The sequence below is a fragment of the Cebus imitator genome, unplaced genomic scaffold (genome assembly GCF_001604975.1).
Source record: "Cebus imitator isolate Cc_AM_T3 unplaced genomic scaffold, Cebus_imitator-1.0 Scaffold235, whole genome shotgun sequence".
In the NCBI taxonomy this organism is placed as follows: domain Eukaryota; kingdom Metazoa; phylum Chordata; class Mammalia; order Primates; family Cebidae; genus Cebus; species Cebus imitator.
Window position 1 is genome coordinate 2,511,070 of NW_016107550.1, and position 24,036 is coordinate 2,535,105.

General features: G+C 43.6%; 1 protein-coding gene across 1 annotated transcript; it reads right to left on the reverse strand.

Annotated features, from left to right (window-relative positions):
• Positions 1-16,402: 16,402 nt before the first annotated feature.
• On the reverse strand, positions 16,403-23,073 carry LOC108282123 (major seminal plasma glycoprotein PSP-I). The gene is made up of 4 exons (XM_017497908.2): positions 23,016-23,073; positions 20,113-20,142; positions 18,884-19,019; positions 16,403-16,959 (listed from the first exon to the last, which is right to left on the reverse strand). The coding sequence occupies exons 1-4, from the start codon at positions 23,059-23,061 to the stop codon at positions 16,758-16,760; spliced, it is 414 nt and encodes a 137-aa protein (XP_017353397.1). The 5' UTR covers positions 23,062-23,073; the 3' UTR covers positions 16,403-16,757.
• Positions 23,074-24,036: the final 963 nt, after the last annotated feature.

Consider the following 24,036-nt stretch of genomic DNA (forward strand, 5'->3'; position numbering starts at 1 on the left):
CCAAATAAGATTTAAAAACTAAAACATTTTTGAACAAATGTAAGTTCATTCCTGGCTTCTCAAATTTTGTAGAAACTCTATTTAAGTCCATTAATCAAAATATAAATTTAGAAAAAAAAATTCTATGAGAAAGAAATTTATGTGGTCAATTTTTGTCCTAAGATAAAATAATTGGTTATTTCAATTTTCTAAGAAAGGCTAAGACTAGGGTTTTAGAAAATGATTAAAAAAAAAATCTGCATGAGCTGAAGAAAATTTATAAAGATCAGTCTGATGAAGGAAGTGCTATGTGTGATAAGATTGTGTAGGATCTGAAAGGTGCCACACACTTTTAAACAACCAGATATTGTGAGAACTTACTCATTGTGAGGACAGCACCCAGCCATGAGAGAACCATGAGACGTCTTCCCCCAAGACCCAAACAGCTCCCACCAGGCCCCACCTACAACATTGGGTGTACATTTCAACATGAGATTTGGGAGGGACACACATCCAGGACATATCACTTATAAAGTGTTTCAGTGCTTGCTCTGGTTAAATGAAAGCTTATTATTTTATTTTTTAAATATTTTTTCAGATTTCCTAATACTTATTAAATTAATTTTTTATCAATATAACATTGTGAATTTTCTAGGAAATTATGTACAGTTTTTTTTTATCCAATCAGAGGCCAAACTTTTTATTATTATTATTATTTTTTTCATTTATTTTATTGCGTTTTAGGTTTTGGGGTACATGTGAAGAACATGCAAGATTGTTGCATAGGTACACACATGGCAGTGAGGGACGGTGTGGGGTGGGGAGTTGGGGAGAGATATGTACAGTTTTTTTAAATCAAGACCACTGGTATATGGCAGTGCAGTATTTTCTTTTCTTTTTTAATTTTAATTTTTATTTTACTTTAGGTGCATATTATATCTGGCATTTCTCCCCATGTTATCCCTCCCCACCCTCCTACTGTCCCTCCCCTAGCCCTGGCCAACTGCCCCCACTGTGTGATGCTCCTCTTCCTGAGTCCACTTGTTCTCATTGTTCAATACCTACCTATGAGTGAGAGCATGTGGTGTTTGGTTTTTTGTTCTTGTGTCAGTTTACTGAGAAGGATGGTTTCCAGATTCACCCAAGTCCTTACGAAGGACATGAACTCATCGTTTTTTATGGCTGCATAGTATTCCATGGTGTATATGTACCACATTTTCTTTGTCCAGTCTATCATTGATGGGCATTCGGGTTGGTTCCAGGCCTTTGCTATTGTAAACAGTGCTGCAATGAAAATACGTGTGTGTGTGTCTTTATAGTAGAATGATTTTTCGTTCTTTGGGTATATACCCAGTAATGGGATTGCTGGGTCAAATGGAATTTCTATTTCTAGATCCTTGAGAAATTGCCACACTGTCTTCTACAATGGCTGAACTAATTTACACTCCCACCAACTGTGTTAGTGACCTGTGATTCTGTTTTGATCTTTTTAAGCCTTTTAACATCTTTGACAAACTTTCAAAAAGTCAAATTCTAATTTTAGTCATTTTAACCTAGAATTATCTTTGGGATTTTCTAATCTAGCCTCTGGAAAGCCTCAAAAGATATAGGTCTCATCTTGTAGAGTTATAAAATGATAAGGCTTCTTGGTAAATTGTATAAGAAACATTGTGAAATGAAAAGTGGCATGTGATCTTCTATAATTGTATTTATGAGTATGTTGATACAAATATTTCAAAAATATTATAAATAAATAGAAACATTCACAAATCTGATTGTTATTGTAAAAAACTATTTATAGTAGTAATAACTATAATGTATTTTTTAAATGTATACTCTCACCAGATTATAACCATGGCTATTCTTTTTTTGCTAAACAGTTATTGTTTTGAATTCTTCTCTAAATATATTTACAATCAGATTCAAAGGAAAGGCTCCAACAAACACTCTTAAAGTTTTTGATAATTTTAAGCTCAGTGAGCTAAATCAAGATGTCTAGAAGTCTAATAAGGAACTGATAATTTATGTCACTACTCATTATGATCAAGTAAAACAAAAATTGATTACATGAGATTAAATAAGTGATGAAGACAATGTGAGGTTTTTAATTGTATCAAAAAATTGTTGGTTCTTTACTCAGATGTTTTGTTTTTCAGATATAAGGATTTTTCTCTCAAACTATAATTTACAGCAATTTGTCAACATATATTTTTGTCACCAAGGATAAAAGCATTTTTTTAAACTGAATTTCTCTAAGAATTAAAAAACTATTGCTATAGTGTCCTGGATTAGTGCTGGTTCCTAGAATAAGATAAAATAATATTTTGGTGGGGGCTTAAGTTTTCTATTTTATTTAACAATACTGGATCTAGGGAGAGTAAATATTTATTAACTTATTAAGCCAATGAAAGTCCTTATTCATTTAATTTAAACCATAATAGCCTATTTAGTTGTGTTTGAAAAAACACACGCCTAGGCTTAAAAATCCCTGTGTGTGCCACATATTGGCTGTAAGTATAACATGGAACAGGTAAAAGAATTCAATAAGTAGTCAACACACAGTGAAACAAAGAAACAACTTGTTAATATCCTCATGGAGATATGGTTACTTGGATAAGTGCAATAAAAATCTCTCTCTTTAAAGCAAGATGCAATTAAAACACAGTTACCAAGGCGTTGACTATAATATCAAATATAAAAATATGCATAAAATGCAAATTGAAGTGTCCCCAGGCTTACAGTGAGTAAATATGAACTGTCACCTTCTGGCAGGCCCAGGAACTTTAAGATTAGAAGTAAAATCTAAAGTTGTCCTGGTTTGGCTTCCTAGCTTTAAGAGGTTTTTAGATCTGAGACTCCCGTATAATCCCTGTGGAGAAAATTATGTTTCCCCAAAAACGGAGTCACGGAAATTTCTGAAACAACATAGAGAAAGAGATTGCACAACACTGTGAATATAGTGGAATCTTTGAAATGATTCATTTTACGCTTCTCTTAGTCCATTTTCACACTGCTATATGAAGAACTGCTGGAGCCTGGGTACTTATAAAAGAAAGAGACTTAATTGTCTCACAGTTTGACATGGCTGGCAAGGCCTCAGGAAACTTACAATCATGGCGAAATGTGAAGGGGAAGCAAGGCACGTCTTACATGGTGGCAGAGAGAAAGAGCACAGGGAAACTGCCACATTTAAAACCATCAGATCTCATGAGAATTCCCTCACTATCAGGAGAACAGCATGAGCCAATCATCTTCCACCAGGTCCCTCTCTCAGCACATGGGATTACAATTTGGGATGAGCTTTGGGTGGAGACACAGAGTCAAACCACATCAATGCTATTTGAATTCCATCTCAATTTAAAAGAAATACAAAGCAACTTAATTCACAGTGAAATTCTGTTCTTATTACTGATTTTGTTGGCTGCCATTCTTAGCATTTAATTTAACCCATGTTTTATAAAGCTGATTTACTGGCCCATTTTGAGTGGGAGGTGTTTTGTCATTAACTTTTCTGTGTGTATCCCCTGTGTCCTCTCCCCCAATCCTTACTCCACCCTCCACCACCACACTCTCTTCTCTTGGTCTTCATAGTCTCACAGATGCTTTCACTGGGCTCTCTCCTAGGCCCAGAGCTCAAAACCAAGGGATAAAAGAAGGGCAGCTCTGCTCAAAGATCAGGCAGCATCTGCATCCTTTGCCTCCCACAGTGATGGCCCACGGTCAGCAGAAGGATTTCATCATCCACACTTTACTAGCTGGGGAGTGGCGAATCCCCTTCAGTCCTGACTTCAGGCCACACCCAGCCCCATTGAGATGTGAGATTGCCTAGTTCCCACTGACCAATAAACTTCAGCCCCACTATCACCAACAGTAAACGTCCCAAGTCTACACAGTCAATGGAGAGAGGGTCTGTGGTCAAGTGCTTTGTCCCCTGGAATAAATGACCATGAGTGGAAGCTGTCCTTGATTCCCATTCACTGGAAGCCACATCAGTGCCATTAAACCTGCCAGGAATTAAGCCCCTGCCTTGGGTAGAGTTCTGTGTTGGCCAATGCAGGGGCCCTGAAGCCAGGGACAGGGCTCAAAGGGACAAGATCTCAAGGGGCTGCTGGGCACTGCCTTTAACCTGTGTTAGAGGCCAACTGGAAAGGGGAGCTACTGTCTACTTTGTTGTCAGACACTGGGTAGGATTCTGTCCCCTTAACATAAGGACAGGGGGCCAGGGTAGGCTATCACAAGGGTCCTTTATTAGAGCTGAAAGTGTGGAACCACTTCCTACAATGCAAAAGTACTGGCACCTAAAAGAAACATAGTAACAAGCTCCTCAAGAACAAAACGACACCAGCATTGTTCAGCAGTGCCCTTTGGCAGGTGGAGTGGCAGGAGGGTGGTGGAAGAGATGCTGGTGTGCTTGGAAGGGGGTGGAGGGCAGCCTCTGTTCACACAAGGACACAGGAGATTGCTCAAAACAGGTGTCTTGTGACCTGGCCTGTGATTGCCTGGCCTCTGGGGCACCGTATCTGGGTGTCACTCTCTTTGCTGAGGGTGGAGACTGGGGCAGGGTCATTGGGCTCTGAGGAGGTCCTAAAGGTGCAGGGAACATGGAGGAGCCAACACAGGTCAAGTGAGCAGCCCCATGGGGCCCAGCTGGGTTGTGTGGGTGGTATAAACATCATGGCCCATCTGTGCGCCCCTCCTTTTGCACCTGCTCCTTCACCCCACACAGGAGCTACAGAAGGGAGTGTATCAGATGCAGTTCTCTGTGCAAACCCAATGTGAGGCCCGGCCTCCTGGGCTCCTAGTACCTTGGGGCTGATGGAAGAATCGGGAGGAAAACCCAGCACCAGGAGTCAGTTACTCTGACTCAGACTCTGGCAGTGCCACTCACTGCTCTGAATCCTGTGAGGTTCTGTGCTACTTAACCTCTATCAGCCTCACTTTCCATCCCTGCCTGTGAGAATGATGATACATGACCACAGAGGTATCAGGAAGTTTTTAACAAATCCAAGTTGCCCTATGCGTGGCAGATGCTTCTCACCTACATATTTCAGATCACTGGTGATGATCTTTCCCTATCAAGGTGTCAGGGAAAAGCTCACGGTGAGAAAACCTTGTGCACTGGAGCTCCTGGAGCTCTTTCCTTGAGAAAATTATGCAATAAAATTGATACCCAATGCCTTAAAGGGCCACCTGAGCAGATGACATGAACATTTTACCCATGGCCAGAGTTGTAGGACAGCAAGTTTTTGTGGGGGCAGCTCCACAGCTAGCAGTCATTCTCAAAGTAAGGCATCTCCTCCAGGACCATAGTCCCACAGCCCTGCCCAGACCAGGCATTTTCCAGGGCCAACACTTCAGCCTGATCTTCCATCCCTCATCCTCACTTGGCCCCCAGTGCATCTCCTGCTCCCAGGAGAAAGGTCAGAGGCTCTTTAGGATAAAAACATAAGAGGGGTTTGTCCCAGAGCAACAGAAATATAGGGACCTGCTTTACTAGTTTTCCTATTGCCTGATCCTTGAGCCTTTTGGTGATGACAGTCAAAAGCAAATAATCTTTGAAAAAGGAAAAGAACAATAGGAAAATGTTCCAAGCATCTCACTCACGTGACCTCTGGAGAAATGGTAACAGGAAATGCCTGGCTCATTCATCCCTGTTCTCCCGTCAAATTTCTTCTGTTCCCTAAATCATGATCTTCATGGACAAACCACTATTTTCAGGCTTACAGAAGCAATGTCTGGGTAGAGGGTTAAACCCTTCTTGGTGCAGCAACATTTCCCAGGTGTCTTTATCCCAAGAAGCACCTGAGTATCTTAGTGTGGGCCCTGACACCACCCCAGACCGAGAAGGCAGGAGCCCTTAGGCACACAGATTTCATCATCTGTCTCATCCGTCACTGTAGTTTGTGCTTGGCTTTGTCTGGCATTGATGGAAATGTGACTTTCACATTAAAATCCATGAAGAAAGCCCTGGGTAGCAGGGTGGTAATTTATTGCTGCCTTACTATTGCCTTCTGAGACCTTATCACATCATTTGCAAACTCATTCATTTAAGAAATACAGCTTAAACATGAAGTTTGAGTTTCTATAGTGGCAGACCAAATACATAAGGAAGAAAATAATATTTTATGCTAAAATCTCCTACAGATTTTTATGGAGTGACTGATGGAGTAAAAAGGAAAGAGAGATACATATGATCTAAGATGGTCTAAATATGGATTCAGATTGTATTTTAGATGCCTGCTATTTTGGGATGGGTGAAATGTGGAGTAGAAGAGGTCAAGATGAACACTTTTCTAGAAAACTAGAGCACCTTCAGCAAGACATCCTGGGCACTTATTTGGGTGCAGGAAATGCCAGCAAGGCTCACTTTGTTGGCTTCACCAGGATGGTCTAGATTCAAGGAGTGTTGTTCCCCAGAGAGCCGATGAACCAGCCCTGAAATATCCATGAAGAGGGCCCCATATTCCCCAGGCTCTGAAAGAAGAAGGAAGGGACATTGAGGCACCTCAGGGCTGCTCCATGACATGAGGGGCAGTGCCATTCCCAGGGCCCATATCCGTGTTCATCCTCCTAACTTCCTAGCCCTCGGGAAACCAGATTGTGAGGTTCCTACAAACCATGTTGGCTTTAAATTTTACTCTGAGAACAAAAAAATGTACCCATTTTAAAAGCACAATTTTGCCCATTTGTGGCAGAAGATCCAAGATGGCCGATTAGAAACAACTCTAGCATACAACAGCCAGCAAGAGAGACACAGAAATCCAGAGATCTCCTAGCTCCAACCGAGATATCAAGTGCATTTCAACGGGTCTGGTATGATAGTGAGCAAAGCCCACTCAGAGCAGACTGAGGCAGGAAGGGGTGCTGCTTCACCCAGAAACTGTATCTGACCGCGAATCGGAGGCTCCTCCTCTGGCACTCCAGTCCAGATACAGCACTTCCCCCAAAGCTTCAGCAATACACAGAACAGGGGATCTTTGCCAGTCAAATGCCTGGAATTACAAGCATGGAGTTGCATAAGATCCTGCAGACTGAGCTATTGCACCCTCCCCCAACCTGGAGAGAGAGGGAGCTGTAAGCAGGAGCAGCTTGGCGGGCCCCTATCCCATGACGGGAGAGAGAGGAAGCTGAAAAGGGGAGACAGCTGGGTGCGGCTGGGCAGGTCCCTACCCTCCCCCACAAACACCAGAGGGCTGAATCTCTGACTCCAGTGGGTTGTGCAGCCAGTACCACAGTCTGAGATGAACCCTGAATGATCCAGCCCAGTGGAGGAAGGGCACAACCCACCACTAGAGGGGTGGGACTGGGCTACATGTTTTAACAAAAAACACAGGAAGCCTATGTAGCAACCAGATGGCGTTCTTGACAACCCAGCAGTGCCTACAGGTCAGCGGAAGAGGTGGGCCTAATCTCCCAGTATAAACAAAAAAGACACAGGAAGCTTTCCTAGTAACCTGAAGAAGTCCCTAGGAACCCAGTAGCACCTCTGTAGTCAGACAAGCGACCTGATCAAGCAGCTCCCTGACTTCACAGCCAGGTAAATCCACAAAGATGGGGAAAAAACAGCGCAAAAGATGAAACAATCAAAGACCAGAACACCTCTTCTCCTTCAAGGGATCACAACTCCTCAACAACACAGGATCACAACTTGACCGAGGAATGCGATGAATTGACAGAAACAGGCTTCAAAGGTGGATAATAACAAACTTTCCTGAGCTAAAGGAATATGTTCTAACTCAATGCAAAGAAACCAAAAACCTTGAAAAAATTTAGACAAAATGCTATCTAGAATAATCAGCTTAGAGAAGAACATAAACGACTTGGTGGCATTGAAAAACACAGCACGAGAACTATGTGAAGCAAACACAAGTTTTAATAGTCAAATCGATCGAGCAGAATAAAGGATATCAGAGATTAAAGATCAACTCAATGAAATAAAAAGAGAAGGCAAGACAAGAGAAAAAAGAGTGAAAAGAAATGAACAAAGCCTCCAAGAAATATGGGATTATGTGAAAAGACCTAATCTATGCTTGATCGGTGAACCTGAATATGATGGAGAGAATGAATCCAAGCTGGAAAACACACTCCAGGATATTATCTGGGAGAACTTCCCAAGTCTGGCAAGGCAGTCCAAATTTCAAATTCAAGAAATACAGAGAACTCCACCAAGATATTCCTCAAGAAGAGCAACCCCAAGGCACATAATCGTCAGACTCACCAGGGTTGAAATGAAGGAAAAAATCCTAAGGGAAGCCAGAGAGAAACGTCAGGTCAACCACAGAGGAAGCCCATCAGAATCACGGCAGATCTCTCAGCAGAAACCCTACAAGCCAGAAGAGATTGGGGCCCAATATTCAACATCCTTAAAGGAAAGAGCTTTCAACCCAGAATCTCATATCCATCCAAACTAAGCTTCGTAAGTGAAGGAGAAATAAAATCCTTTATGGACAAGCAATTATTGGGAGATTTTGTCACCACCAGACCTGCCCTACAAGAGCTCCTGAAAGAAACACTAAGCAAGGAAAGGAACAAGTACCAGTCACTGCAAAAGCAAACCAGTTGGCAAAGACCAAAAATGCAATGAAGAAAATGAGTCAAATAATGGGAAAGAAAACCAGCCAGTAACAAAATGGCAGGATCAAATTCACACACAAAAATATTAACATTGAATGTAAATGGCCTAAACACCCCAATCAAAAGACATAGACAGGCAAACTCGATAAAAACTGAGAACCCATTGGTGTGCTGTTTTCAGGAAACCCATCTCACATACAAAGACACACATAGACTCAAAATAAAGGGATGGAAGAAGATTTACCAAGCAAATGGAGAACAAAGAAAAGCAGGGGTTGCAATCCTAGTCTCTGATAAAATGGACTTCAAACCAACAAAGATCAAAAGAGACAAAGAAGGACACTACCTAATGGTAAAAGGATCAATCCAACAGGAAGAGCTAACCATCCTAAATATATACACCCCCAACACAGGAGCACCCAGATACATAAAGCAAGTTCTAACGACCTAAAATGAGATTTAGGCTCCCACACAATAATAGTGGGCAACTTCAACACTCCACCATCAATATTAGACAGATCAATAAGACAGAAAATTAACAAGGGTATCTAGGACTTGAATGCAGAGCTGGACCAAGCAGACCCAATAAACATACACAGAACGCTCCACACCAAATCCAAGGAATATACATTTTTCTCAGTACCACATTGCACTTAATCTAAAATTGACCACATAATTGGAAGCAAATCACTCCTCAGCAAATGCAAAAGAACAGAAACCATAACAAACAGTCTATCAGACCACAGTGCAATCAGACTAGAACTCAGGATCAAGAAACACACTCAAACCCGTACAACCACTTGGAAACTGAACAACTTGCTTCTGAGTGTCAACTGGAGAAACAATGAAATGAAGGCAGAAATAAAGATGTTCTTCAAAACCAACCAGAATGAAGACACAATTTACCAGAATCTCTGGGACACCTTTAAAGCACTGTCGAGAGGGAAATTTATAGCAATAAATGCCCACCAGAGAAGAGAGGAAAGATCTGAAATCAACACTCTATTATCAAAATTGAAAGAGCTAGAGGAGCAAGATAAAAAAAACTCAAAACCTAGCAGAAGACAAGAAATAACTAAGATCAGAGCAGAACTGAAGGAGATAGAGACACAAAAATCCCTTCAAAAAATCAATAAATCCAGGAGCTGGTTTTTTGAAAAGATCAACAAAATAGACAGACCACTAGCCAGATTAATAAAAAAGAAAAGGGAGAAGAATAAAAAAGATGCAATAAAAAACGATAAAGGGGATATCACCACTGATCCCACAGAAATACAAACTACCATCAGAGATTACTATAAACAGCTCTACTCACATAAACCAGTAAACCAGGAAGAAATGGATAAATTCCTGGACACTTGTACTCTACCAAGACTAAACCAGGAGGAAGATAAAACCCTGAATAGATCAATAACAAGGGCTGAAGTAGAGGCAGCAATCAATAGCCTACTGAACATAAAAATTCCAGGTCCAGATGGGTTCACAGCCAAATTCTACCAGATGTACAAAGAGGAGCTGGTTCCATTCCTTCTGAAACTGTATCAAACAATACAAAAGGAGGGAATCCTCCCTAACTCATTTTATGAGATCAACATCACCCTGATATCAAAACCAGGCAGAGACTCAACTAAAAAAGAAAACTTCAGGCCAATATCCATGATGAACATCAATGCAAAAATCTTCAATAAAATACTGGCAAACAGATTGCAACAGCACATCAAGAAGCTTATCCATCACGATTAAGTAGGCTTCATCCCGGGGATGCACAGCTGGTTCAACAAATGCAAATCCATAAATGTAATCCATCACATAAACGGAACCAAAGACAAAAACCACGATTATCTCAATAGATGCAGAGAAGGCTTTTGACAAAATTCAACAGCCCTTCATGCTGAAAACTCTCAATAAACTAGGTATTGATAGAACGTATCATAAAATGATAAAAGCTATATATGACAAACCTACAGCCAATATCATACCAAATGGGCAAAAGCTGGAAGAATTCCCTTTGAAATCAGGCACTAGAAAAGGATGCCCTCTCTCACCACTCCTATTCAATATAGCATTGGAAGCTCTAGCCAGAGCAATCAGTCAAGAAAAAGAAATATAGGATATTCCATTAGGAAAGGAGGAAGTCAAACTGTCTCTATTTGCAGATGACATGATTGCATATCTAGAAGACCCCATCGTCTCAGCCCCAAATCTTCTCAAACTGATAAGCAACTTCAGCAAAATCTCAGGATACAATATCAATGTGCAGAAATCACAAGCATTCCTATATACAAATAACAGACAAACAGAGAGACAAATCAAGAGCAAACTCTTATTCACAATTGCTACAAAGAGAATAAAATACCTAGGAATACAACTAACAAAGGATGTATAGGACCTCTCCAAGGAGAACTACAAACCACTGCTCAACAAAATAAGAGAGGACACAAACAGATGGAGAAACATTCCATACTCATGGTTAGGAAGAATCAATATTGTGAAAATGGCCATATTGCCCAAAGTTATCTATAGATTCAATGCTATCCCCAGCAAGCTACCAATGACCTTCTTCACAGAACTGGAAAAAACCGCTTTAAACTTCATATGGAATCACAAAAGACTCCACATAGCCAAGATAATCCTAAGCAAAAAGAACAAAGCTGGAGGCATCACACTGCCAGACTTCTAACTATACTACAAGGCTACGGTAATCAAAACAGCATGGTACTGGAACCAAAACAGAGACATAGACCAAAAGAACAGAACAGAGATCCCAGAAGAAACACCACACATCTACAACCATCTGATCTTTGACAAACCTGGCAAAAACAAGCAATGGGGAAAGGACTCTATGTTTAATAAAATGGTGTTGGGAAAACTGGCTAGCAATGTGCAGAAAGCAGAAACTGGACCCCTACCTGTCACCTTACACTAAAATTAACTCCAGATGGGTCAAAGATTTAAACATAAAACCTAACACCATAAAAACACTAGAAGAAAACGTAGGCAAAACCATCCAGGACATAGGCATAGGCAAGGACTTCATGACTAAAACACCAAAAGCAATGGCAATAAAAGCCAAGATAGACAAATGGGACCTAACTAAATTCCAGAGCTTCTGTACAGCAAAAGAAACCATCATTAGAGTGAATTGGCAACCAACAGAATGGGAAAAAATTATTGCAATCTACCCATCTGACAAAGGGCTAATATCCAGAATCTACAAAGAACTAAAACAGATACACAAGAAAAAAAACAAACAACCCCATTCAAAAGTGGGCAAAGGATGTGAACAGATACCTTTCAAAAGAAGACATTTATGAGGCCAACAAACATATGAAAAAATGCTCATCATCACTGGTCATTAGAGAAATGCAAATCAAAACCACACTGAGATATCATCTCACGCCAGTTAGAATGCCGATCATTAAAAAATCTGGAGACAACAGATTCTGGAGAGGATATGGAGAAATAGGAACACTCTTACACAGTTGATGGGAGTGTAAATTAGTTCAACCATTGTGGAAGACAGTGTGGCAATTTCTCAAGGATCTAGAAATAGAAATTCCATTTGACCCAGCAATCCCATTACTGGGTATACACCCAAAGAACTATAAATTGTTCTACTATAAAGACATATGCACACGTATGTTCATTTCAGCCCTGTGTACAATAGCAAAGACCTGGAACCAACCCAAATGCCCATCAATGATAGGCTAGACAAAGAAAATGTGGTAAATACACACCATGGAATACTAAGCAGCCATAAAAAATAATGAGTTCCTGTCCTTTGTAGGGACTTGGATGAATCTGGAAACCATCATTCTCAGCAAACTGACAAAAGAACAGAAAGCCAAACACCATATGTTCTCACTCACAGGTGGGTGTTAAACAACAAGAACATGTGGACTCAGGGAGAGGAGCATCACACACTGGGGGCAGTTGGAGGGGGTTGGGGAGAGACAGCAGGGGGTGCAGAGGGAGGGGAGGGTGGGGAGGGATAACATGGGGAGAAATGCCAGATATAGTATGCACCTAAAGTAAAATAAATAAATTTTTAAAAATAAAAGCAAAATTTTTTATTGATCAGTGGGAAATAGAGGAAATTTAACATCTGCTCTCCAAAACACTTCATTTTCACCACATTTCCAGATTTTTGAGCAGAAAGCCAGCGCCAACTTCTCATTTGTGTTCCCTGGAATTATTTTGCTACTGAAGGCCAGAGAGACAACAAATTGTCAATTCTGTCTCAAGACAGACTGCATTCATCAGGATTCTCTAGAGTGGCAGAACCAATTTGATAGATGAGAGAGAAAGAGAGAGAGAGAGAATGGATGGATGGATAGACAGATGATAAATAGATGATGGATGGATGGATAGATGATAGATAGATAGATAGATAGATAGATAGATAGATAGATAGCGAGAGAGAGGAAATTTATTTCTTAGGGAAATTGGCTCATGCCATTATGGAGGCAGGGAAGTCTCATGAGAGGCCATCTGCAAGCTGGAGACCCAGGGATGCCTATTGTGTGGCACAATCTAAGTCTGAATGACTCACAATGAGAGATGACAGTGGTGACACTCTCAGTCTGAGGATGAAACTCAAGAAGCTAAAAGGCCACTACTACAAGTCTCAATGTCCAAAGGCCAAATAACTAGTAGTTCTGATGTCTAATGGGAAGAGAAGGATGTCTCAATGCTAAGACAGTGAAAGCATTTCACCTTTTACCTGCATGTTTTTCCTGTCTGGTCCCCAGTGGCTTGGATGGGTGACCACTCACATTGAAGGTGTATCTTCCCAACTCAGTTCATCGACTCACACACCAATCTGCTCCAGAAACACACTCACAGACTCACCCAGTAATGATGCTGTCCCAGTTATCTTTTTATGCAGTAAAGTTGACACTTACAGTTAACCATCACAAAGGCTTAACTCCTGAGAAAATGAGAATCCACCTGCCTTAAAGATACGTCTGATGGGCTCCCATCATTTGCAGTGAGGGCTCAGTTTCTGCACTGTATAATGAGGACAAATATAGCAGTTTCCTCAGGGTGTTTAGGACCCAATGTGTTCACATGTTTCAAGATTTGTCCTGTAGGCAAATACTTGGTAAACAAATAAATCGCACTTGGTAAACAAATAAATCAACAAGCAGCCTACATCACGAGGTAACCACTCCTCCCCCTAACCTGCATCTTCCATGCTACAGTTCTTCCCTCTTCCTTCAAGGCTCTCATCTCTGACTCTGAGGATGGAGCAGCCCCTCAGCTCTCCAGATTCTAGGCATTTAGATGAGGCTCCTGTCCTTCTGGGACACAGGCTCTGTGGAGAGGTGGCTCTTTCCCTGCCCAGTGAAGTTGTGTAGATGTGGCCTCCTGAGGCTTGGAGGACTTGGTGGGAGAGCACTGGGAGGGAACCATGTGTGAAGAGGGCAGTTTTGGACTTGAGCAATGCTTAAGCTGATATTCACATACATGTATCACTTTACTTTGGCTGAGAAAATGGTCCAGCACATCCTGTTGAGACATTTGGTGTCCAACTCAGATATACATAGTCCCTGTGTGAGAAGAGGGAAAGGGTGAAAATACATTGCTCATATTTACTTCTTGTCATTTTCATAAATGGATGATTTCTAAATAAACATAAAAGCAGAAAAGCAAAATGAAAGCCTGGAAGCTACCAATGGGTCAAGGCAGGAGAATGGAAAGACCACACTGTGAAGAGTTGCTTCAGTGCAAAAGGACAGAGCTGAGCAGAAAGAGGAGGTGGCATTGCTGTCCCCATCCCTGGGAACAACCCTGGGTCACCTGGAAGAAAGGGAGGAAAGAAAAAACAGCTCTCAGCAGTCAAGGACCAGCTCACTCACTGCTTTCTCCTTGTTTCTCTGATTCAACTCAGAGTGCTATATGCCCACTCTGGCACCATGGGCTGAAAACTCTGCTTTGACCAAGGTGATGTACTTGTCCTGGTTTTAGATAGCTTTTGCTGCTTCATCATTGAAGATCTCTTGCCCGTGAGACCTCTGATCTTGGGCAAAACTGAGAAGATTTTTCCACACCAAACCTTTCCTACTTTTTTGTTACTATAAATTACATAATGAAATCAATAATAAACTTGAATGCAATGTTTAGGTGAGGGGAGATGACATGTCTTAATTCATGGAAGCATCATCATTTCAGGCACCCATCACACGGTATCTCTGAGAGCAATTGCAGGCATCCCTTGAGTAACGTGGCTCTGTGGCTCATGCTTGTGATGGACGTGGTGGGAGGAGTCCGGACCCTGCGTCAGATGGCCCTTGTCACAGCCCTAGCTGTCATGACAGCGTGTGGCTCTGGAGAAGTTATTTTCAACTCTTAATTTCCCCAAAGCTAAAGTAAATTAAGAACAGTACTACTATCCCAAAGAGTTCTTGTCATGAGGAAATGAAGTGCCCTGTGTGAAATTATTCATGTTGTACCTAGAGTAGGCTGTGTGGAGTAAATGTTTAATGGTTGTTTCTTTGTTACCTGTTTCTGTCTCCAGTTCATACATGAGAACATCATAGTTGACAGAGATGAAAAGTCTGACCTAGAGCTGCATGTCAGTCAGCAGGAGATTGGACACAGGAACCTTGTTATTTCTTTGGCTGCTTTTTGGCCAAGGTCTCCATGGACTATTTCCAGTCAAAGACATCAGAGTGCTAAGCAGAAGCCAGGACTCAGCTGCTCCCATCATGTTATTCTACTCCAGGGTGCTCTGGGAACTTCAAAGACCTGAACCTGCTCACACGAAGTCCCAGGCTACTGTGTGCTGTGCGCCACGGCTAGAGGACAAGGTCTGCCTGTAGTGCCTCTGTATCTGTACATTTAGGAAAACCAGAAAGGGCAAATAAGAGTAGGATTTGTTTTTCTTCTCTGAACATGTCAGTGAATTTCAGGTGATCCTTCAAGCTCCAAGACAAACATTTGGAACAACTTAGATAACATGACAGAGATGCTTGCTTCATGTGAGTTTTACAGGATCCAGATGCTCCTTCCAGCTTTATAGGTAGAGGGATACTCTGCAAGGTCAGCTCTGGAAGGTCACTGGCCTTCCTCTCCCCCAGTCACATACAAAGAGGACTGTGTCCCTCCCTGGGGCCCCCTGAGTGTCTTAGAAAAAAAACTCAGGCCCACTCAGAATCAAGACAGACCTGAGCCCTCTTCTGTCCCCTGAGAGACCTCACCCATGGTGAAGGAAGAAGTAGTCACTTCAACAATGTGCTTGAAATGCACTCAGATGCCCAATACAGGCCCCAGTGTGAGCTCTGCCCTTCCTGAAACCCTCAGAGGGACCATGAAATGAACATCTTTGTTGTCTTTGTTTTTAAATCCACCCCACTTGGGTGACTCCACTTCTGCTTATGGCACCTGCTCAGCACGTCCTACTCCAGCCTTTTCAGACTGCCTTATGCTGGAGTCCAGCCTGAGCTGCACCTCACTGGGAAGCCTGGTGTGATCAGCACAGCTGGGTGGACCCCAGACCCGGCAGTGTCTGCACCTCCCACCCACAGCCTGGTGCAGGTGTTGGGGGCCATTGCTTCTTGTGCTGCTGGTTGACTTTGTGTGTGAGCTGGTTTCAGTCCTCAATTGAATACAAGTTTCCTAGGGATGGGGAATATGTGCTGTGTGTTTCAGTGTGTCCAGAGAATGACTCCTAGGGCACCAAGTATAATCTCAGTCCAGCAGGCACAAGTGTCTTGTGTGTGTATATATATGTACACACACACACACACACACACACACACATATATCTTTATATATTTTCTAGGATTAGTCATATAGAATATGTATATTATACATTCCTTATAGTATACAGTTCATATACCACTCAGTTTGCATAAATACATTAGAAAATGCCACAGGGCTTATAAAAATCAGTAGAGAGAAAGATGATGGCTACTCAGAGATACATGCTTCTACACCAAGAGGGCAGGAACAATGAAGTTTTCACATCTGATCTTCCAACCTCAAAGATTTGGGTGTACAGAAATGCTGGGACAGAACTCGTATGTTTCTCTGGAAGGGTCACTGGGTCACACTCCCTCTCCCTCACCCAACACTGGTCCAAAAGAACTGTGGCTCAATCTTATTTCTGCAGTCACAGGTGTACCTTCTGCCCAACATATACAAAACCAGGCTCAGGCAGGGCAGGGGAGCATCAGCAGGTGCCTCTTCCCCCCACCTACCTATTTAGGTGCCCAAACGTCAATAAAGTAATATATTTCAAAGAAGGAGGGTGGATGACTGGGTTCTCTGGAGTACTTGATGGTAATAATGTTGGAAGAAGAGCGATAGAAGGTAGTGAGGTCTCTACAAATCCTGGCCAAGGACTTAGACCCTGGAGGTCCATCCAGCACTTCCACATACTCTTTGCCACAGGTGAGTTTGCTAGGTCAGAGGAAAAGGGAAACATCAGCATTTGGATTTGTCCTCAAGCTAGACTGCCACCTCCCTCCACCCAATGACCCCACATTGGATCCTAACAGCTTTTCTTGTGAGAAGTGCAAGACAGATAAGAACAAGGGAAGGAAAGTTCATCAGTTCTTCAATAATGCAGGCAGGGCCCCGAGCATCCCCTCCATCTTCCCAGAAACCTTCCCCTCCACCAGGGCAGCAGGTGGCTTCCCAGTCTCATGGTTTCTGTGTCTCCCAGGAAGCCCAGCCCAGGAATTTTAGTCAAAGCAACAGCTGTGTTTCAAATTCCCCAAACAGTGAATGCAGCCAGCACAGTGGTGTGTTTCCTTAAACTGCAACCTGTGTCAGGACGAAGATCACCAGAAATGAGTGTGTGAACACCACTCCCTGGTTTCTGCCTTCCTTTCCCCTGACAGATGGCACAGGAAGAGGTGAAGCATGAACCCTCTCCCAGCACAAGCTTGACCTTGCTTACTCATGGCAGAGGGGAGAGGGATCTCTATCTCCATCCTGTGAGAGGCACACTGCACATGGGAGCTCTTAGTCCTGGGAGGCCTCCTCACTTCCCTGTCCTCCCTGTGTTTTTCCAGTCCTGATCTCCACCCCTCATCCTCTGCCCCCAGCAGGTCTTGGTTTCACAGGAGAAGGCCTGGAGCCTCTCTGGGGTATAACAAGACAACAAAGGGACACCCCACCAGGATACACACAGCTGACTTTATACTCGTTTTGCTCTCGGCCCCGCCTGAGTTCCTCCTTGGTGCCGGGGACAGTCAGATCCAAAACCAACTTTGAAAAGGACAAAAGGACAATATGGGGAGCTGTCCAGAGCTGCCCATCCCTCTGGACCTGGGGAAATTATGACACAGGAAGTGGACAACTATTTCATTCCAGGTTCCTCCTCAACCTCCTTCTCTCCTTGTTTCCCCATCTGGGTCTCCTTAGCCACTCATCCTTTTTTGAATTCCTGAGCCTCAGGTTGGATAGATTGTTTAAGCCTTGTATTTGATGCAGCTGTCTCTAAGTGTCCTTTATCCCAAGAACTCCTGCATAACCTAGTGGGATTCTGAACCCATAGGCTGCCTGGAGGGGACAGGACCTCTGGGTCACACAGATTTCACCATCTGTCTCATCCACCATTGTGGGCTGTGTTTGGCTTGGTCTGGACTTGATGGAAATGTGGCTCCCATGCTGAAATCCATGAACAGTGCCCTGGGATAGCAATGCACTAACTCAGGCTGCATTGGAGATGCCTTCTGTGGCTTTATCACTTCATTCATTCAAGAAAAATACCTGCAATCCAAAGATAGACTCCCAGTAAACACAAATGAAGTCATATGCAAGAGTAACATTACACTATAAACTCAGTGTAGAGCTTTCCAGGGGGTACTATGTAAGCCCCTGTAAGAAAAAGACCTTTCCTCCTCTGCAGAGTCAGGAAAGGGATTTTATTGTTATGGAGGTTGTTGCTCTTGAACTAACTCATGAAATACAACATGAAAGCCCTTTGCAGAGGGCAGATGAGTCTGGCAGAGATTGAAGGATGCATTCCAGGCAGAGGGCAGGTGTGAACAAAGGCAAGGAACTTCTGGACTCGGGTGTGTTCAGGAAACTCAGTGTAGTGGCTCAGCTTATAGAGGGGTCCAGAGAGAAGAAGTGATCAAAAGTGAGTAGAGAAGAGAAGCCAGTTCTGAAGAATGTGCAAGGCACGACATGAAGACAAATTTTATTTGGAGAACAAGGAGTCAGTGAAAAGCTTTCAACAGGAAATGAAAATGCAGTCTAATTGTGTGTCAAATGGCTGTCGTAGATGGGTAGAGGGTGAACCATAAGAGGTCAAGTTGAGATCCTTCCTAGAAATAACAACATCATCAAAGAAAACTCACAACCCAGTTCTCACCTGAGGTCTTGAATGGCCACCATGGGTATCTCCCCGGGCTCGTACTCAATGACCCAGACACATTCAGTTTTCGGCCCAACATAGTTGATGATCCTGCCATAGTCATCTGTGTAGTGGCCCCCACAGTCACTGGGTGCTACAAGAGGAGAAATGGGGCCCAGGCATTGCAAGGATGTTCTTGGCCTGGGATTGGCTCGTGCCATTCCCTGGGCCCCTGACATTACTGATTCTCCAAACCTCCCATCCTTGGGAAGAAAGTGTAACCTTAATGGCCCAGTCTGATAGCTCCACAAACAAGGTGGGCTTTTTGGTTTTAGTCTATTCAGAGATTATGAAAGGACCCACATGCATTTTAAAGTACAATTTGTTTATGATGAGTGGGAAATAGAGGAACTTAACTCTCCTTATTAAAATTTACTTTCTCAACAATCATATCGCGTGATTGGTGAGCAGAAAATCAGCACAAACATTTTCTTTCCATATCTTTTCTTAGGGCTGGTCAGACAAATAATGAATAGGCAGTGCTCCTGCCCCTGTAGTAGCCCAATCCCTGAACAAATGAGAATCCATCTCCTTGAGGTTCAATTATGCCTCCAGCTCTGCAAGTGTAACTGAGGATGAAAAGAGCACCTTGCTTCAGTGGTCAAATGTGTTCTGGTTTCTAAAGCACTAAGCCTGTGCCCAGCAACTGGTTAAGCTCTAGATAATCCACCAATCAATCAACAAGCCACCCTGCATCACAAGAAAACTGCTCCTCCCTCTAGCCTGCATCCTCATGGAGAAGCTTGAAGGAGGAGGGAAGGACTGCAGCATGGAGAAGGCAGGTTAGAGGGAGGAGAAGTTTTCTGACACTGAGGATAGGCCAGCTGCTCAGATCTCCAGACTTCAAGTGTTTAGAGGAGGCTCCCATCCTCCAGGAGTGGTGGCTCCTTTCCCTTCCCAGCAGGCTGGTTAGACAGGAGGGCCGAAGCAGAAAAGTCTCCTGGGGCTTGGAGGTATTGAGGGGAGTTGGGAGGAGGCTCATGAGGGGAGCACTGAGAGGGTAGGAGGAGGAATTTGGGATTATGAAGGCTGAATCCAATTTTCAGGTCCAGAAATACCAAGTTCTTTTGGACAAGGATTGTCCGTGGTACATGCCCTTCTCATTGACCCACTTGGAGTTCAACCCCAAAACACAATGTCTCTGTGTGAGGCAAGAGAAAGAGGGAAACAGTCTTGTCTGCATTTACCTGTGGCATATGGAGCTGTAACTGTTGTGGCTGAAAGAAAAAAAAAGAAAGAAAAATGAAAATCTGAACTTACTGATGGGTGAAAGCAGAAGAAAGGAAAATGACCACGCTGTGAAGAGGGGCTTTGGTGCAAAGGGATGGAGCTGAGCAGGAAGAAGAGATGGCGTCATTGTCCCCATTCTGGGAGCAGCCCTGGGCCACCCAAAATGAACGGAAGGAAGGAACGGCTCTCAGCATTCCGATTCACAAACCAGCTCACCCACAGCATTCTTCTGGCTTCTCTGATTCCACTCAGTTAAAGTTCAATTGTCTTACTCTGGAGCCATAGTCAGAAACGATGGCTCTGTTAGGGTGGTCAGCTTGTCCTAAATTATCTGAGACATTCCTGATTTTTTAGCTAAAGGTCTCATGTCACAGGAAACCCCACTTTCCTGGGAAAAAATTAAAAAACTACTTTAACTCTGATATAAACATTTCTCCTTGTAAATTCTATAACAAAACCAGTGATTAATTTGATTTTGAAATAAATATGTTGACTACAATTTTTAAGTGAATTTCCAACTCAAAAACCAGCTTACAGCTTCCATCAAAATTAGGGCTACACTGAGGCCTTAGGGCCACTGGTCATAGGAGCCCTGAGAGGTTGGTGGAAAAACTTAACTCACTGTATCCCTAATTTAGATGGAAGATGTAAGCTGGTATCTCAATGAAAATTATTTTCATCTAGATTCTTAGTCAACTTTATTTATGGAAATTTCACTATTCAGGGACCTGAGTTAAATACCTAGATCCAAGCGAGCCCTGCATGCAATCCCATGCATCCCACAGCGCACATGACACTGGGCTCATGTCAGGAGACGGTCTAGTGGCAGGTGCATGGGTTCAGAATCAAACGGCCCTGGTCAACCACCCTAGTGGCCTAGAGCTGAACAGCTTTGAACAAAATTTCTACTCTCCCTAAGCCTCAGTCACTCATCTATACAATGGGCATCTGGATTTTAACTACCTTATAGGATGAAATTGGGTGCATGATCCTATGGCCCAATACCCAGCACAGGGTAGCCTGGCACACACCTGATCTGTCACTCTAAAGCTTTCCAGACAGTTGCTTCATTTACCAAATTAGATGATGTTTCTTTACTCAGTAAATGAGCAATCCTTATAATGCTACAGAAAGCTCTACACTATAAATTCAGTGTATTCTGACAAGAAAGTCAACCAGGACATCTTAGTGGCCCTTCCTGGGCCTGAGACTGTATGGAGCCTTTGGGGTGCAAAGAAGAGTCTCCCCACAGCTGGGGCCTCTGTCAATTTGCCTCCAGAAGAAACCATGATTCTCCAGAAAGCAGATCTCAAGTGCAAATCCTGACCATGCCTGTCATGTTGAGTGACATTTCTGTACTGTAAGCATGTCTACCTTAAATTATTTTCATCTAGATTCTTAGGTAAGAGCCTTGAGGGATGGGGAAGAAACTGCCCCTTAACAATCACTGACTATACAACATCCCAGGCCATGAGGCTAATGATCACTTCAGGGAGCTTTAGTAATAAACCTGTCTCAGTTTGCTTGAGTGGAATCTTTTCCTTCACTAACTCCTCACAACAGCCCTGTTGAGACACCCCGATTCTACAGCTGAGGTTAGGAGAGGCTGGGTGGCTTGGCCAAGCCTACACAGCACTCATTAGTTTCTGCATTTAAGCTCAGTACCTCTGCCTCTTTTTCATCAGGTTGTCTTTGTGTTTCCTGACTTCACCAAGGACGAGGAAACCAAATGGCAAGCGTATTAAGTTCTTCCACCAAGCTCTCAGGGTTCCTATGACCAGTGGCCCTAAGGCCTCTCTGTAGCCATAATTTAGACAGAAGCTGTAAGCTGGTACCTGAGTTGGAAATGTAGATGGGCATCTGAAGCTTTAGCCAGAGGAGACCATGTAGATCTGGGGCCTACAGTGAGACTGAACTTTGCAGGAATGCTGGCAGGAGAGGAGAGCTCCCGGCGATGAGCAGCCCCTGATGGGAGTGTACAATCAGCAAAGCGGAGCAGTGCAGGAGAAATGGGCAAGGCTACAAAGACAGGGCAAGGGCAAGAGAAGAGAGAGAAGTGAGGAGAGTGGGAAACAAGAAGGTCAGGAAGGAAAGAGGGGACAAAGAGGAGGATAGAAAGAAAGAACGTGGGGAGAATTAGAGAAACAGAGAGCCAGGGGAAAGAGAGACAGAGCTCTCCCTGAAGAAATTGCTACCCTCTTGCTTTTCTGCCTGCATTTAAAATCAGTTGGCCAATCCTCGTGCATCTGATGCAATTCCCAGGGCCCAGCCCTCTAGAGGGCAAGTGACTCCCCCTCTTTCAGGCATTTCCAGCCAGTGTTGGGAGCTGCTGATTATTGCTGCCCCTGAAGTTGCTGCAGCTGCCATGTGACAACCCACTGGGCAGATGCAGAGCCCCCTTCTGCTGCGGGCTCCCGCAGGGGCCACAGCTACCCCCTCAGAAAACCCCAGTCACATTTCATGCAGGGCACCCTCACCAAGACACCCCCTTCAGTCAGACCACCTGGAAAACCTCCAAAGCAATTCTCTCAGCTGCTTCTGGGTGAGCCTTGCAGAGTCTCAGCATAAGTTGCTTAAGGCAGGAAGGAAGGTCACCGAACACATCAAGACAGGGAATTCAGGAACCCAGAAATGTTTAAAAATCACGATGGCATCAGCACGGTGACGTAGATATTTTCCCATTTGTCTATTCCTCCACCAGCACTAAGGGGAAAGTGAAACATTTTGTATGGAAGAGAGTATCTTTCAGCTAATCAGCCATGGGCTTCTTCCTTGGCAATAAGCAAATTAAAAAAATGTCTGCAGCTGAAAAGGAAAATAGTGCGAGGCCCAGGAGAAAGGGCCTGGGGACATGTGTTACCTGTAGTGCACAGCAGTGCCCAAGCAAAGGCTCTGGACAGCCTCATCCTCAGCAGGACCTGGCACCAACCTCAGGAGTGAGCTCAGCTCTGGTGGCTTGGGTTATATAGAAACATCCATGAAATCTGATCTTCTCCCTCCCACCTGGAGCCAACATTGGCCAAGCTGTAGGATCACCGGGGTGGTCTAGAAAGGGAGGAGGGAGGTGTGGCTAGATGGTAATCAACACTGATCTTTCTCAGCCAGGTTCCAGGTTTCACCTAGGCAGAGATATAATGGCCAGGTGCTCCTTTCCTCTCCAAGCAGGCTCAGGGGAAGCATCACAAGCTGGCCTCAATTTGTGATCTCCTACCTGGGCAGCCCTCTTTCTTTGGGCTAACTGGTAGCACTTGCAGCTGCATTATGTTGCAGAAGCCTCATAATACCCAAGAGGTGAGGCAGGCCAGGGGTCCTTGGAAAGCTGAAGATACCAGACCCAGAGAAAACCAGGAGACTTTCCCAAAGTCACAGGGCATCAGGGGCAGAAGTGGGGTGAGGTCCCAAACTCCTGACTGCTCCTCTCTCCCACAGCCCTCTCTGTGTCACTGGAGAGCAAAGGCATGAAATCAGGCCCTTGAGCAGCTCCAGGTATGAGTGGGCTACAGTGGGGCCACTGCAGGGGCAGGCCTACCCATGTGGGAATGTTCAGGTGGATGGCATGAGTACCTGTGTCTACATTTGTCATACAAGAATCCACATGGCTCTGTCCCAGGGGCAGGATCATGATTAAAAGAGGTTTCTGAGGAAAATGGGCTGGCAATTTCTTTTGAGATTACACAGAGAGTTCCCTTATGCTCTAGCAATTCCACTAGTTGTATACTAAGGAGAATTAACAGCATACATCTAGATATAAATGGAAGCATTACTCAATTAATGGAAGAGGGGACACAATCTAATATCAGCTGATAAACAGATGAAGAAAACCTGGGATAGCCATAATGGGAATTTCTTCAGCCATATGAAGGAATGGGAGCCAATTTGCC